The 17,808-nt window shown below is 40.3% G+C and overlaps 1 protein-coding gene across 2 annotated transcripts in view; it reads right to left on the reverse strand.

Moving 5' to 3' along the window:
* nos1apa (nitric oxide synthase 1 (neuronal) adaptor protein a) overlaps positions 1 to 17,808 on the reverse strand; it is a 227,552-nt gene that overhangs the window by 51,677 nt on the left and 158,067 nt on the right. For both annotated transcript variants that reach the window (XM_087831182.1, XM_006797823.3), the window contains exon 8: positions 6,008 to 6,172. In XM_087831182.1, coding sequence (XP_087687308.1) covers positions 6,008 to 6,172 — 165 coding nt within the window. The remainder of the gene's footprint in view (positions 1 to 6,007; positions 6,173 to 17,808) is intronic.

A 17,808-nucleotide genomic window follows, 5' to 3' on the forward strand; every position in this document is an offset into this window, starting at 1 on the left:
TCTTCACCCCTTATGGTAATTTCTTCCATAATAACCTGGGACAAAAAAATAATAATTAAAACGCTGCTGCTTCTATCCATCACTCTGCAATACAGCTGGGAGCCTATCCAGCTAAGCTATGCAAACAGTGGGACAAATAGAAAGAAAATTATGGACACAATTATTTTTCGTGTAGATAAACATGCTGATTTTGATCACATCTTCAGATTTGTCTCTGTTCCAAACCTCTATTAATTTCAGCTTCCAAAGCTGGAAACAGAGGATATTACTTTAAAGACGCTGACACAAATTTGCTTCAAAACATGACTGAATCATTTCTCAAAACAGATGCAGATTCTCTTTTAATCAGTGCATTGATTAATAGAGTCTAAGAATATTAAATCACTATCTTATTTCCTCAAGTATAAATAGGAAGCTAATGGTTGGGAGGGAGTGCGGGAGGACCCTCCGTCAGGAAGTTTTGACAGACAAGACACCTAATTCTGCATTCCGGCGAAGTTGGCAGCACAGATTTTTCACATTTTCTTAATTAAACTGTGGCAGAAATATTAAAACCATAAGAACACGATTACCTTTCAAACTTCTCAGCACTTGTTCTGCTGTTGGGTCTCCAAACAGCATGTGCCGAAATCAGCCCAAAGGACTGTGACAATAACATTAAAACAAAACAAGCTTAGTGCAGTTGATTCTTTTCAAAACAGATGATTAAACAGGGTTTATATGGTATTTGTGTCACCCACATAGCACACACTGGGTCTATCGGGGCAATTTGGGGCTCAGCACTTTACACAGCAACACTTCAGAATGAAGAACAGAGAAGCCTGGGATCAAACCAATGACCTTCTCTTTGAAATGTATTTTTGTCTTACAGCTATATGGCACGCTATAGCCATAAGTTATATGGTGACGTTTAACCAAAATACACTTTATTCTGTTACTTGTGTATGTTACGCTCTGTCATAGACATTACTCTGGTGTAGTCTTGCTACAAAGTTTTGATATATGCCTGATGTTGATGCTTAAAGTTGCTTAAAAAGATGCTTGAAACTATGATAAAGTGGGACTTTGAGAGGAAGAAAATTAATTTGTTTACAGTTTTTCAGCAATGAAAACATAATGTGGTTAGCTCCTGTAAAAGGCTGCAAAAATGATGCAAATTATTCATTAATTCCTACTAATTTCATTTACTAAAGTGGAATAATTCAACCTAACATCCTGCACTTAGAGGCCCTTTTTTGTAACATGGACAATTGCTGCAGTCTAAAGGTGAAAATTCACATGACCTCATTAAATACACAAATAGTACCTACAAAAAAACCCAATTGATTCTGAAGGGGTCAGCTGATTCTTCATGGAATGATTCCATTGACAAGTACAATGGCACGTTTCTTTGTCTGACTGATAAAACAAGTTCACAAAAGTTGATTTGCCTTTGCGGCATAACAAAGAGCACAATGTCTCAAAGACGGTGAACACATAACGCTGATGTCTATCTATCCCATTTTATCTGTTAAAAAAAGCTGTTTATCGTACATACAGCAATTGAGCCTGTTTTAGTATTTTTTCCTCACATTTCAAGTCCTTAGATCATTTTTATAATTTATGCGTATATACACTGGAGTCTTGGCAAAACTCAAATTCCTTATGTTTTTTTCTGGCTTTGTTTATCAGTTGTGGGTGGCTGATTTGTTATTGTATAACAGCACTATGCGCTCGTGTCTGACAGCTCTAAAAATCAGAAGGGACTCCCTGTTTGAGACATTAGAACCATAAACAAGAACTACAGCTGTCTTAAACATGACTAAGTAGGTTACTTTGTCATCCAGCAACATTTACTTTCAACACACCCCCTGAAAAAACCCCTAACACTGTCATTTTCATTTATTGGTGTGAAACTGAAGCAAAGACGCCAGGGACGACTATTAGTTTTGAAAAGTAAACTAACTGTAGAACTCTAAATTACACAAAAAACACACAGCTAAAGACGTGCAAGCACATCTTTACACATTAGACTGGCGTGTCAGCCAGATGATCTCCGTGTTCCTCTCTTCCTCTGTGTCTTCATCCATAATTGGGACTATCTGAGCAGAACCATGTAGCCTTTTCTTTTCTACTGTTTGACCTTTATTACTAGAGTTAGCTGCCTTTCCTTATTAATAGTGCTTAGAAGCAGCTTCAGAAAAGTTTATGCTTATACATCAGAGAGACCGATTTGACTGGACCAGTGGGAGAGAACGCACGAGGGCTTAATAGTTTTTCTTGGCCACAAACAGCACAAATCACTTCTGTTGGCAAACTATCAGTCATTATGAGTGCTCAGGAGATTCACATAAGCACACTGATGAAAGAGATTGTGTGTGTTGTGTACATGTTGAAATTCTGAAATTGAAATAAGTAGAGAAATGATTGTCTGTATAGTTACGTTTTAAAGTGAGGAAACATCTGTCAAAAAGTAAAAATCCATTTAATTCTGGCTTTAAAAAAGTCATTTGTCTCCCGTCTTGGTGAATAAAATTCTTGAATTTTAATCAGTCTGTAAGGACTAATTAGCCGATATGTGTGTCTGTGCATTGCATCCATACAGTTGATGGTTGTAGCTTGCTAATTAACCTCGTAAGCATTAGCTAATAACTTAACGCTCTACCCTTTTACTCAAATATGGTCACGTGTATATGGTAAATGGCCTGTATTTGTACAGCGCTTTACTAGTCCCCCCTAGGGACCCCACCCATTTACACACCCAGTCATCCACCCATTCACACACACATTCACACACTGGTGGAGGCAAGCTACGTTTGTAGCCATAGCTGCCCTGGGGCAGACTGACAGAAGCGAGGTTGCCATATCGCGCCATCGGCCCTTCAGGCCAACACCAGTAGGCGGTAGGTGAAGTGTCTTGACTTGTGACCAAGGACACAACGACCGAGACTGTTCGAGCCGGGGCTCGAACCGGCAACCTTCTGATTACAAGGCGAACTCCCAACTCTTGAGCCACGATCTTGTAACTTTAACTCCCACATTAACGGCTAAAACCACTCCCTTTGAGGCAGAGTTTAAAGCTAGTGATGGGTGACAAAAAGTGGTCACCTCCAAGTAGGTCAGTAGTAGCTTCATAGGCATGAAGTAAACTTCTTAACTATGTTGGCTACACTGGGGCTTTTTCAAGCACTTGAAAATTCCCTGGCAACAAATGTGCCTGATGTGACTAATACTAAAAATCGTCCATGAAAGACGTACCTGTGTTGTAGACTGTATTTGTAGGTTACATCAGTGCTATTATGTGCAGCCACTATCCAAACTAGCGAGCTTGAGCTGATAAATTAGGAGCGCGTTCTCCTAAATACGGTAACCTCTGGCTACAAAAGACAAAAAACAAGAGCTATAATCCAAGTTTGAAGGCAACAAAACGGGAGTTCACAGCACAGTTGGCGTTCATCTTTTATACACTAATAGTAACACATAAAGTTAGAGCTACTGTTCTCACTAAAGTCTCGCTGATATATCAGGAAATATGAGCAATCTGCTGATCTGCATTCATAATGGCTGACAAATGAAAATCTAAAAAGTAAACAAGAGACGGGAGAAACAGCCTTCAACCATGTTAAGAGTGTTAAAGTTGCACCGTTTGTCCAACAGAGGGCACTCTGAAATTTCCCCGTTGGTAACACAGATGTTTGGAATGGCAAAAAACAAAAACCAGCTAATCTGAGCAGCCAGTTAATCCAGAACGGTAATAAAGTCAGATCATTTTAAACGGCGCCGTCATGTTATTTTAGCAAGAACTCACAAACGAATACACATAACAAATGTTAGGGGGATCTGTTTACGGAGCTTCTGATACCGACTTGTATGGAAAGACTTGTCATTGTCCGAGCATTAGATAAATGTGGATAGCACCACATTTGGGAAGATGACGCACCCCTCCCTGAGTGTGGGATGAAAACAAACGGCCATCCATCCTTGTAGATGCTTCACTGGCAGATATGGATGTGGATGTATATGAATGGTTGCTTTGTAATTTATACCTACATTATGTCCAATATATGTAATATGTTTCTATGTCGAGCCTGATTTAGAGCACGAGCCAAAACAAGTAAAGAAGTAATGAAGAAATTTTTTTATTCTTCAGTGTTGCTTAAGTTTTGACCTCATAAAGTTGAGAAGTTAGACCTTATAAATGATTCAATATTAGATTATTTTTCTGTCAATTATTTGATCGATAGCTGAGGTAGTTATTTAAGCATTGCAGAGATGGATGGTAGAAACAGCAGAGTGCAGCCAGAAGCCTTTAAGGAAATAAACTGAGGAGAAACTAATTTAGATGCTGTGTGGAAGCAAACTGCTACAGCATCTCAGACAAGTTACGATCACTTGGGAAACCTTGGTAAATGGCAAAGGAACCAAGGTCAGACACAAATGCCTGGAACGCACTCGTTTGAAACATTTCATGAGGTGAAAATCGTTACTTCATGTTCCAAAGCAGTTTTGATACATTTAAAAGAAATACACACACTAGTTCCTCTGCCCGTGGGCAAGTACCTTTGGCCTTATTAGTGTGTAATTGATCACACCTATGTATGGGCATGCTCAGTCTGAATGTGTGATTTGTCAGTTGTGGCACCAGTTTGTTTGTTCATCTCCATCTTAAGATGAGAACAGTAAAGTTCAGTGTGGCCGGGCAGTTTAATCAGGACCTCCGCCTCCCTCTCTAGAAGCTTTGAGACGTCAGAATTTAACTCTCTGGGATGTTTCTGGGTCAGCAGTGGGAGTGCAAGAATCCACAAGGCAAAGCGTGCTGAGCTATGAAATGGCACTTTCTAATCTTAATCTTAAGGCCTTCTGTGTATGTGTGTTGATCCAGCTCGCAAGCCCAAAGCCATTTCTGTCACTGTTCTCTTCCCCCACTACAGCCACTCAAACTGGATGACTGATGTCTGATGCTGGATGTGCTTTGCACTTTTTTCCTCTCCAAGACCACAGGCATGTGTTGATCTCCTTAATTTGTCAGTGACCCGTGAGTCATTCCACTGATTATCCTTTCCACCCAAGGGAATTCAGAAATTACTGTTAATACAAAATGAAAAGAGGCCTATTATTCTTTTGCCTCATTTTCAGTCACTATTATAGTGATGGATGCTCATATCAAACATGGCCAAAGTTTCAGATCACGTGTATGTATAAGTAATCCCTGTGAGCCAAAAGCTCAGGGTTCAGATTGCTCTAAATATTCTCTTTCAGGCGCTCAGCACCAGCTGTCAGAACAATGTTGGTTTAAAGGTGGGTGGAACGAGTGTAAACAGCTTGTTTCAGACAGTAGGACTAAGGGACTTCACCAAGTCCTAGTCTAATGCAAAGAAGGATTATTCTGAGCTGTCAATCCTGAATAGCTACTTTAGCAAAGTCGGATGGAAAGCAGAATAACAAGTCCCAGTTAGAGATGTATTTTTGCAGCAAGCTTCAAGGTACTCTAGCATCCTTGTACACAGCAGAAACAGTAACTGATATAGCATGGGCGGACAGACTGAGGGTGTGGTTGTTGCAACCTACAGGTGGAAGAAATGTGCTCTTAAACTGAGGTCTGTGGGTTAGTGCTGTGTATTGATTTAAAATCAATCACCAGTGTACCCATACACTGTTCATAATTCATTAGCTTACACCAGACTGTTGCTCTATTTCTATTGTTATTTTGCATCTATATTTTAAAAGTGAATAAATATATGAGCGATCACACTGACCATAGCTACAGTGTTTTCTCTGTGCTCATCTTCTCTTACATTCTGCAAGCTTACCCATAAGACTATAGCTGAAAAGAGGCCACATGAAGTTTGGAGGTTCGTAACGATTTACTCTGCAGAAATTTAGCAACTTCACTATGGTGAGGATTGCAGTGAGCAGTGTGAAAGTACTGGAGTGATGTGAAATGTAATTTAAATGTATAAAAAAGCATATTTTTATTCCTGTGCAAGCAGATTTCATGGGAGACATAATGTCACTGGATGACACTCACCTGTGCCACAGCCACTTGTGTCTGCTGTTGTTGCTGCTGGAGCTGTTGCTGGAGCAGTTGGATCTGGTGGTGCACAGACAACGGGGTGCTGGGTGGCAGTATGCCTGATGCTGGGAGCAGCATCTTGGGGCTGGACACCAGCAGGGAAGCCTCCTCTGAAGGCTGCTACCAAAGGGAAAAGGAGGAAATGAGGTCAGCATGATGAGGCTTCAAACAGAAAATCCTCCACATTTACGGGTGGAAGAGCCTTCAAATGAATCACTGTGGACCAAAAAGACAAAAATAAATGATACATAAGTCCATGCATCCGTCTATCCATCCATCTCAGCCCCTCCTGAATGGCATTTTTTCAAAAATCAAAGTATGTTTGTTTTAATATAACAAGAAATTGGTTGTAAAAGTTGAAAATAGTTCAAGTCAACAAATAATTTGTCATGGATTCTGACAGAATATCAAGTCCTGAAACATATTTCCAGCAACCGTCAGTGTACTAATGGCACATTGTGCTACCTAATGCGAGTGTATCATATATCATCCAAAGTGTCAAAAAAGGGAAGATGTCATACATCTTCGCCTTGCTCATGCGGGCACTATTTAACAAAGCTGCTAGTTGACAGTCTGCGAGGTCCCTGTTGGACACGCTGTCTGTTCCAGTAGTCAGTCTGTGGTGTTTTGTGAAGGGAGCAGTAAGTAAGTACATTACTTATTTACACCGCCTTTCAAAATACAAAACACAACCATAACAAAAAGACATAGAATGCTTTTGAAATATCAGTCTAAAAAGACAGTTTTAAATCTGTTATTTACAGCAGTTTTGTGCATGGCGCTGCCTTCACGTCTTATTACTACGGTTAGCTGTAATCAACTGATTTTACTTTGTGATGCGGAGAAAACTGTTGGAGTGATCTACAGCTTTTGAGGATTGGACATTAAATTGTTATTGCACTAAAGAACAAGAGCGTTGTAGTGACATGCAAACTACGTCTAGAACAGAAACAATTGCTAACACAACTTTAGCTCTCTTTGGCACTTGCACAACCAGCATGCTAACACAAAGCTAGCCAAGAACCCAGAATGCTGTTTAGATGAGTGAATGCTGACCCCAGCCCAGACAATACCAAGACCAGAGGGTATCGAGACCAAGACAAGACCAAGACAGACCGAGTCAAGACCAAGACCAAGTTGAGACGAGACCAAGACCGAGACAAAAAAGTCTTCAAACTGCAGCCAGATACTGCTTCGTCTACGGGTGTCAGGCATATTTATGTGTTTTTGCAATGCACTCGCACAGCCCTCCTCACCACTGTCTACTGTCTCACTCACTTACTGAGAGGACAGACGCACGCTCCACTTGACTGTCGCGTCTCTCACCCTCTCTGTTTTTCACATATGGATATTATCCATATTATCCTGTATCCTCGCATGTGATTGGCCACAATATGGAGGGATTGGAGCATAGCTGAGCCACTGTGTGAGAGCTGAGCAGCGAAAGGAAATTAAGTGAGGAGCCGGCTCTGGCTCAATGGGAGTCGACTCTTCTGATTCACTACAAAGCACTCTCTAAGCACGGCTCTCTTATCGAATGTTACGTTGTGTGTCGTAGATACTGTTGACTCCAAATCTCCCGACCACTATGTCGATCTGAGACAGCAGGACCGAGACAGTGAGACCAAGACAAGACCGAGGGATCCGAGACCAAGACAAGACCAAGACCACGTAAAAGTGGTCTCGAGACCAAGACCGATCTTGAGACATCCAACTCTAACTTGCAGCACTATAACTTCCATTTTCACCTATCCATGTTTCTACAGTAGTGAGTAACGTCCCCAACACTGCTAATAAGTAGTACAGGACATATAAAATGACCCAGATATTTAAGAAATACATAATTTGATAAAACATAATATTTCATGTGCACGATAAAAAGTAAAATGAATATCAGAGCTTGTGTTTTGCTTCACATGTTGCAGGTGTATCTGTTAAAATTGCACACTCACGCTCGTTTTAACCATGTACTACTTCAAACACTTTTTGGAACTTGCTCATGAGAAGCCGATGATGCAAATAAAAAGTAAAATAAAGAGAAAGAAAAGAAAAGAAAAGGCTTTGCTAATGAATAAATAAATACAATCAGGACAAGCAATAGCGTCAATAAAATGCCTTGGAGAACAAGCCGTCATCAAAACAACAATCTGAATTTAAAATGTAGAGTTGCTGATTAGTTGCACCAGTGTGGAATGAGTGGTGCTGCCCTGGAATGCAGATCAGTAGCACTGAAATGCTCCACTCCAACAATAATGAGCTTTGGGAATCAGTTCTCCTTCATCTAACGCCATGAAGCATCGTATAATAGTTTCTAGGCTTTAGTTACCGGTCACACTTCGTGGCCTTTCCGTCATTCAACTTGTCAAAATATATATATTTCTGTAATACAATGGCCAAATAAAATATCTCATAATCCATGCTAATGATGACATCCAAGCAGACACAACATGGAAATACATTTAAAACACGTGCTGTTCTGAAAAATACACAGACATATTCTCTTTTCCTTCAGCAGATAGGAAGATAAATGCAGGTATTAAATCCCCTCTTGAAGTGGTCCTTAAAAACAGAGTATTACACGTTGGTATAGAGGAATAAAAAAAAAAAAAACAAGCACTCTCAGACCAACACGGAGACCTTGAGATTACAGCGTACATGTTTTCCTCCAAAGGCATTTACCAAACAGACTGATACAGGCTGAAGGCCATGTAGTGCCCCAACATTAAGTGCTTTGCTGTGATGGACCAGTCATGGCTGTAGTGAGAAGGGTCTAACAGCGAGCTCACATAAATTCGGAAATCTCGGGGCCTAATAAATGAAGCCAAGTGCCAAAAACTGCAGTTCAAGCGAGTCAAATTGATTATTTTAAAACACCTAAATGCTGTCGCGACTTTAAGTTAGGAGCGTGGCTGCTTTGACTGATCTGTGTAACAACACACGCTGTGTAGATGGCCTCTTTTAATTGAAGTTACTGAACTCCACCTGTCTTGAAAGTTACTGTTTCACTGAGTTTGTGTAGTTGGAGGAATTTTAAATGGGTGGATATATATTATGGCTTAAAAGCCTGCAATCTAGTTTTAGTGACCGGAAAGTTTGTATTTATCAATAAGCCTCTCATCACTGTGTCATCTGTGGCTACAACTTAGTGACCAAACTTTCATGCCGATAAAGCAGCCCTCCAAGCAGTTACACCTGGCTCCAAGAATGAGCTGGTGGTGGCCATCAGCCCAAAGTGGATGCTTTAAAATGTGAAACCACTGGGTGATATCGCTTCCACTGCCACCTCTCTTACCTCCTAATGTGGACATTGTCGCCCTTAAAAATGGACTAGTTTGCACAACTAGTATATCATAGCAGCAACACCACAGACCACCTTGTGCATACACCTGTGATGCTACCAGTTTCTGACAAAACTGCGATATTTAATGGCAACGATGTGTAACAGTGTTGGACAGCCAGCCAGATATATGTGGATATCAAAAGCTTTTGAATAGAGCTGCTGTGTATTTGAGGGCAAAGTGTTTCATAATGTATCGAATGCTATTGGACGGTAGGGGCGACTGGCGATCAGAAACCTGATAAAATTGAACCTTAACCTGCCTTAAGGAATCTACGCCAAAATACTTCACCATCTGTCTCTCATGCCTTCTGGTGACACCAAGAGCAGACGCACTCTGCATGAGAGAAAAATGTGACTGATGGCCTGCCTGACACGGACCTTTTAACGAGAGGAAATTATCCAGGTTGACAGGTTGTTTGGCTCCATCATGATTTGAATAATAAGACAGAAGTCTCCAGAATGGGTGAGTGTGTGTGTGTGTATAAATGTGAGATAAGAGAGAATTTGTTGGGGATGACTTCTCAGTAACAAGCAGGATTCCGATAAACGTGTTTTCTCTAAAGTGCCTCTTTTTAACACACACTTCCTTCACCTTTATTCCATTGGAGTTACTACGAGATATGTAAAACAACTGCTCAGCTGCTAAGTAAAGGACGGTAAGCAGGATTATTGCGGTAGCTTTGAAGCTGGGTTGTCAACCAGAGAAGGTTTAGCAAGTGGAAGCGTGAATAAGATAATTCAGCACTTAAAGCAACACAGAGGAAAGAGGATGGCATGTTTGGCTTACGAGTACTGTGGACACAGGAACTATTCCCAATTATAGAGAAACAGAAGGAGAAGACAGACATAAATAGACTGTCAGCTGGCGCAGAAGAAGACATAACACAGATGGAAAGAAATCCCATTCCAAAAGTACACTGATTTAGTCATCTGCAACATTTTCCCATCTGATAAACTGTTTACTACCAGTGATGTTTCCCATCACTTATCACAATGATTGTCTATGCCATAACTGCATATTATAAAAGCCATTATACTGCTTTTGCAAAATCCATTGTCAACATCCAAAGAATGTGTCACGGAGGACTGGAGCTGTTCTAGCACCTAATAAGCAGTTTTGAGGAAGCACATAGGAAATTTTAGCCTCTTTGGGATGTGGGTAGTTCAAGAGTTGTCATTTTCCCCCTCATATAACATCAATGGTGAACAAAAGAGCTAAGGCAGGCCAAATATATGGTACCATACTAGACGCAAACAGCAGCTTACTATGCATCCTGTATTTTAACTTTGGAAGTAAAAGTTTCTAGGAAGAGACTACCTCCTATGCAGACCAAACACATGAAGTTTGTCAGGTGCACTAACCATAAATTATAGGATGTAGTCACAGACTGTATATAAAAAAATAGACGGTTTGTACCTTTAGCCCTAAGGTCACAGTTACAACTCTGGCTGCATAGAAGCATAGAATCAGTTTATGGTGCTTATTTGAGTCAGAGGAGGATAACGCACACAATGATTTGTCTTGTGACTGTTGAGTTGACTTGATGTATGCTTACTGTATTCTAATAATATACGTTTTAAAATATATATTTTTGAAAGCAGAATAAAAAAAACCTGTGCAACAAATACACAGCATATCGACAAAAGCAGTGGGCCACCTACAGGAGCTGTGCAGCCTTGGAAACCCAGGCCATGAAGCTCCCAGCACACAGCTCTTTTGCTGATGTTAACTTCAGAGGAGGTCTGAATCTCTGCATTCCCGTATACTGTAAATCATAGGAATAGTAGTAAAAAAGAAAAACCCAATGCATTTTACAGATGAATTGCTTGACAGCTGCATTGATAAAAGTGGTAATGACTGTGGATGTAGGAGTACGCTGCCATTATACTTTCAAGCTTCAAGTTCATCAAGTCTCTTTTGAAGATGACAAACAAAAGACTGGCTGCAGAGTTGGTGTATTAGCTTCTCAGGGTCATTCTTTACCCCTCTCAAAATGATGCCACACTTGGAATATAAGCTCTAAGAATGATATGGACTAATAATGCCAGAAATAAATAAAGGCATTAAGAACCAACCAGCTGATAGACTGTAATGTCCGTGACTGAGTGAGTGACTGTCTTGCCATTTCTAGCAAACCTCAAACCTTATCAAATGAAGTTTGATTGTAGAATAGTGTAATTTAAAGAATATCAAAATACAGTTGTTGCATTTGCTTTAAAAAGGTTCGGCTGCAATAAATAAAAAAGGACAAAAAATTCTTTTTATTATCCCTGAAACACATGACACATCACACTTCCTCTGAGCCAAATCCTGTAACTCCAGAAACGCCACTGCATAGAGGGCCCACACAGCTGTGTGAATGCTGGATGCCAACATATTCCCATAAACTGCACAATGCCTGGAGTGACTCCTAAAAAACTGGTGACTGAGCTAGCGAGGGTTGATGCATATGAAAAGCTGTCAAGGATGTTAAATGGGGCAGGCAAATGTGGGCGTAGAAGGCACTCAGTTGTGAACATTTGTAATCTTTGTGTTAATGGGTACAAGAAGTCCATTCATTAAAAAAAAGAAGCCAAACTGGTGATGAGATCAGTCTCTTTTTTTTAAAGTAACTTTTGAATTTTCATATGAGACGCAACAATGGGTATGTTAACTCGGATAATGGGTGGATAAATAAAAAACATCCACAATGCTGACGACAGCCGAGGACAGGCACTGAGTCAAACCCACACACGAAACGCTCACACCCCCGTATTCACAGTTAGAAGTTTGTTAAACACAATCCTGCATATTCAAACACAGACTCGGCCTCTCTGCACTGTTTACTGCATGGAATAAGAAACAACAGTCCATGCCTGAATCCTAAACTTGTTTACCACAGAAAAAGCCAATTATGGAAGACAGTGGAGTGAATATTCAAACTGAGAAGGGGGGCTTTAAGGCGAGGATCAGCCATATTGCTGAAATTTCTCATAACTGTTTGACTCGGAGGGAAAAGTTGCTATTATATAACACACTAACAAGTTCATAGTTGTCCCTTCATAGCCTTCCCTTTATCTTTTAGCCTCTGGTTGTACTCATTGATGGACAGACAGAAAACAGGGAAGCAGAGAAAAGGGAAACAAAGCTAAAGATAGATGATGAGGGATAAAGGAAGTTTTTAATTCTCCTCCTACAGCTGTGATTACACTAGCTGCTCTCTGTCTGTCAAACAGACAGTGCCCTCCCACCCACACACCCACACACACACACACGGACGCTGGCTATAAAACACTGTGCGGTCTGACAGGTTCTGGCTTCCTTCACTGCTGACAGCCTTGGCTACAGATTTACAACTTTATCAAGGGCTCTCGAGAAGAAAAAATAAAATAAAATCTGCACATATTACTCCACTGTGGCTCTGCCTGTAATATAATTGCATGCCATCAACCTAAACAGCCACCATGGTATAGCAGTATAAGGGAATATCTTAATTTGGCGGAAGTGTTTTGACGTGCTTGGGCACGTTACTATGATTAAATCCATTAACAGACTACTCCTCCACTATGTTTTACTTCTAAGGGTGACTTCATGATAATATAGTGATAGCGTGATGCCTCCTAATGTAACAAATCTGTTATTGTTCAAAGGATGTTCCAAAAGAAAAATGGTTTGGGGCTAACAGAATAATAATAATAAGAAGAAGAATTTGGGGCTAAAAAAAGCTTTGTTGTGAAAAGCAAGACTAAAGAGCTGTTTAACTTAAAACAATAGTTTGCTTTATTGTGTCTTGATACTTTGTTATTAATATCCTAGCCATCTTGCTATTGTTTAAACAGAGACTTGCCTAGTGTCAGGGTTAGCTAAATTAGCAAAGTTTGAGAAACAATTAGACATTTAAAAAAATTCATTTTGGCATTCCAGTTTTTTACAAAACAGGTGATATTTTTATTAAAAAAGGGTGCATGTTAACTACAACCAGTACCCTAGATGGGTCAGCAGTGACTTGGTAGATTTTAAGTTAATTACTGTATATTTCTCTGAATAATTTGTTTTCTTTGTACAACTATTTGACGGGGTTACTTGAAAGAGCAATATTCTAACCCAGGGGTGTCAAATTCAGGTTTACAGAGTGCCACGTTGAAATATGAGGATCACACCAAGAACCACAAACATGCTTTAATCTGTAAATATACAGTACTGTATAGACCTTTGAACAGCCCTTCAAGTTTTTATATTTTGCTTCCAAGGAGCTCAAGTGGTGGAATAGTTCCCCATGCCTTTTCAGGGTTTGTTTGTTTGTTCAGCCACTTAACACTGACCTGTGAATCATTCAAGCATAGAAAAAAAGTAACTAACCCCTGGGATGTACCAGAGTTGTGTCTACACATAACAAACAACTTAGCAAAAAAAAAAAAAAACAACCCAAAACAATCTCCAGCAGATGAAAAGTGAAGTCAATAAATTCATATCCTTTAGAAATAGGAAAATAATTCAACAAAAATTTGATACAGGACCCGAGGTTTGTACCTTCAGTTGATCCATGTCTGTTCGCTGAAGCCTCATCAGAAATGGTCTTCACTGAAGATCTCAAGCGAGAAAAGTGATTTGATCCACAGTGTGACACCATCTGGATCGTATCTGGTAACAACTTTCTTTTTCAGCATGACAGCGATCCCAAACATACTGCCAGTGTAGTAAAAAAACATAAACATATAGGAGTCATACAGAGCAAAGCTCATCAGTCATGGATTGGCCTCTCCAGAGTCTGGACCTCCTCATTATTGAAGTAGTGTTGGATCATCTTGACAGAGAATGGAACAAAAGGCGACAAAAACAAAACCCACGGACCCCTCTTTTCACTTGGTGAAGATTTAAGCTACTCATTCTCCCACCTCAGTCCCAGCTCAGATTGTTTGCCTTCAGCATGAACTTTCCTTTTGTCTTGCATTTTGATTTAGCTAGCCTTTTAGCTTCAGTGGGTGCTATGCAGGTCCGCCTGTCTGTTTTGTGTGGTGTATGTAAAAAGATCATGGAAATGGTCACCAAATGATGTCTCAGTGATATCATTGATTGATATCACATCCACAGTTTGTGGCAAGCTCACCCACATTTTCAACCCAGCATGCCACACTGATCAACACTCTGAGCCGACCAAGAATAGAAAGGAACCTTGTTGTCCCATCCTTCAGAATAGCCTTTTCATTTCCTTTCCAATTTCCACTGAGTCCTTTCACTTCTGACACAAGCATCTGGTGGTGGTTGGTTTTTTGTTTGTTTGTTTGTTTTTAAATAATGCATACAGTCTGCAAGCTAGACTCAGAGCTTGTTAGGGAATATCTACAACCGTGCAACAAAGTCGAACATTTCTTTGCCCTTAGTCATTTGAGCTGCTTCTGATGATCTTTTAACACAACCATTGTTGTTATTGTCAAAGCTAATCTAAATGTCATTTCTTGTTTCCCTGGCTAATGGCTGCCTCATTACTTTTTAATGATGCCAGTCACATAGTTGCGGGTATTAATTTGCATGTCGTTGTACTTGAGGCACTGGCTGTTCTTATTACTCAAAGCTCTGTTGGTTTTGCTTCAAGATGTCTAATCAGAGACTGATTCAGACCTGGGAAGCAAAGGGAGAGCTACTTATTACTGTAGTATAAAAACAGTAGGCAGTAGGGTCTGTGGAGGGTTCATACAAAACAACTCTGATGTTAACAATTATAAATAATAAGTAACATGTAATTGGGAGTGGTGAACAAGTTGACAAAAGTCTGTTGCAAAACCTATTTGGTATACCTGGATTTCTTCCAGGTTATATTTAGGTGATTTGCAAGCCAGGCTGGTAGTTTAATTTGTCTTAATCCAACATTGGACTTTTACAGTCATCCTCGCAATTTCTTCTACAGATCAGACGTGACAGTTACAGCTCCATTCATCCCATCCACCCGCCCAGCTATCTGGGGGGAGGGACTGGAGCCTATTACAGCTGTCATGGAAAGGTGGAGTGGACCTTGTACAGGTCGTCAATCTGTCGCAGGGAAAACTCTTCCTATGTACACTATGGTGAAGATAAGGAAAGAAATGGAGTAGGGGTAAAAAAAACAAAACAGAAAAGGCTTAGTGTTGTATGCTAGGCTGGACACGAAGAAAGGAGGAAAGTACTTGTATCAATTGGATATTGACAGATGCAGAAGAGGAGTACGGGATCCAATTTACAAGGGTGATGTGCAGAGCTGTCTACAGAGGGATCATTTTGATGAGCCATGCCATGAAAATGAGTTGTTTAAAGATAGGTTAAGAAGAGACGTGAAAATCAGCATGGAGCAGTATGGATTGCATGCCAGTGTTGATGGAGAAGTACCGAAAAGGTCAGAAGCAGTTGCACTTCTGTTTAACCTGATGAAGAAACTTCCAAGAACCTCTCAAGAAATGTTGCTACACGTTGGGTCGACGCACCCTGCAACAACTTAAATAGCGTGGAAAGTTACAGTGTAGGGATAAAAGCTAAAGCTAAACCAAGCTTTACAGATGGGTTCAAAGCGGGGGTAGAGTTGAAGATGTTAAGGTTTCCATTGGATGTGACCAAAATGGACAAGATTATAAATGAGTATAACAGAAGGGCAGTGCAGGTCGAGCAGTTTGGTGGGTAAAGTTAGAGAAGCAAAGCTGAGATGGTTTGGATAAAGGATGTTGAAGATGAAGCTGCCAGGAGAGAAGAAAAAAAAGAAGACCTCAGAAAAGACTCATGGATGTATTGAAGGAGGATGCTAGGGGTAGGGTGAGATGAAGGCGGGTGATCTGCTTTGGTGACCCCCTAAAGGGAGTAGCCGAAAGAAGAAGAATGTCGACACAAAATGCAGGCTAATGGAGTGGAAAGTGTAATGATGGATGAGACAGAACAAGCAAATGATGAACGGGGAAACAAACCCTCTGTGTGGAAGTAAAAAAGATGTATGATCATCTCAGGCTTTGGAATGCAGATCAATCCTGGACTAACTCAAGCCTGCCTGAGGCGAAAAGGTCACAGTTTTACTTTGTCTTTTATTTGGCCGCATTTTTTTGTGGTTTGCTGTCAGCCAACAACACACGAGTTACAGGCTCAGAGCAAATAGCTTCCTACATGGGATGATACCAGGTCCAAATACCACAACATTCCCACATATACGCATGTAAAAGCAGACGTGGATAAAAATAGAGGGTAAAAATGAGGCATGCTTAAATGTTAAGGTCTGCAGGATGACAGTATTTTGGCTTTGGGACTCCTTGGTTGTTGGCAGACTTGTGTTGTATCACAACTTTACAAGTCTGCACACACATGCACACGCGCGCACACGCATGCTGGGAAATCAAATCAGACAGTGAGGCTACAGAGAGAAACCACCCGGCTAGTGCCTCCAATATAAATGGGTCAAGAGGCAGTTTCACAAAACCCCGCTGAGTTTACAGTGAAAAGTTGAGAGGCTGTATTTTTATTGTGTGAAGAGCATTGGAAAGATAAGTCCTGTAAGGCTGCTGTGGAGACAGGGAAAAGGGCCAAGTGTGAGTGTGCCTGCAGCTTAGAAGCTATGAGTTAAAGGCTGAAGAGACATGGATGTTTCTTTTTTTAGGCCATGGTAATAGGATTAAAATTGTTTCATGAAATAGACTAACAGTGCTATGATTTAATATATGTAACAGTGGTGCTAAAGTTGTAACTTCCTGAAAGAGAATAGACTCTTTCAAGGTTAACAGCACTTGCTACTCACACCTCTTCCCTCCTTTCTACAACTCTTTATGTCATCATCAACATCATCACCCTCTTGTCCTGAAGCCAGGCGAGTAATCACACGTGTGAAAACAGAATTTATGGTGTTTAGAGTCACACTGGACTACCTAAGCTTTCACACTCAGGGAAGATGTTCAAATTCTCAGTTGCAGCTGTTTAACTACTCATTTAAATATTGAACCATAAAGTACTTATGTATTTAAAAAAAAAAAGAACAACACCATTTCTGAAAGATGCAACTGACAGGAAAAACAAGAAGAATAAACACAAATACTGTGTGTCAGAAGCATGCTACAAGAAGTTAAAGGAAAGTATCACAATGCTAGAAAGTTCATTATCATTTTGAGGAAAGCGATTGAACTAGGCTGTAAAATTAAAACTATACTAGTAGCCCAGAGAAGCTTCAGTGCTTATTCCGATCTTGGTGGCCTTTTGTTTTGCTCTCTTTCAGGATGAACCCCTCACTACTTCAATAACACTGAGGTCTGAACTCTGCGGAGGCCAATCAATAACTCATGAGTCTAACTGTCCGTTTTCTATCATCTACGTATGTTTTTTGCCGTGTCTTTGACATCCTTGTCATATGAAAAAGTGAATGTGTTGTCAGTCAGACATTTTCCAGATGGTACTGCTTGAAAATGAAATCAATTTTGACAGTATTTGCCTGCAATC

Source organism: Neolamprologus brichardi, chromosome 17 (genome assembly GCF_056152115.1).
Source record: "Neolamprologus brichardi isolate AB-2024 chromosome 17, ASM5615211v1, whole genome shotgun sequence".
Taxonomy (NCBI): Eukaryota; Metazoa; Chordata; class Actinopteri; order Cichliformes; family Cichlidae; genus Neolamprologus; species Neolamprologus brichardi.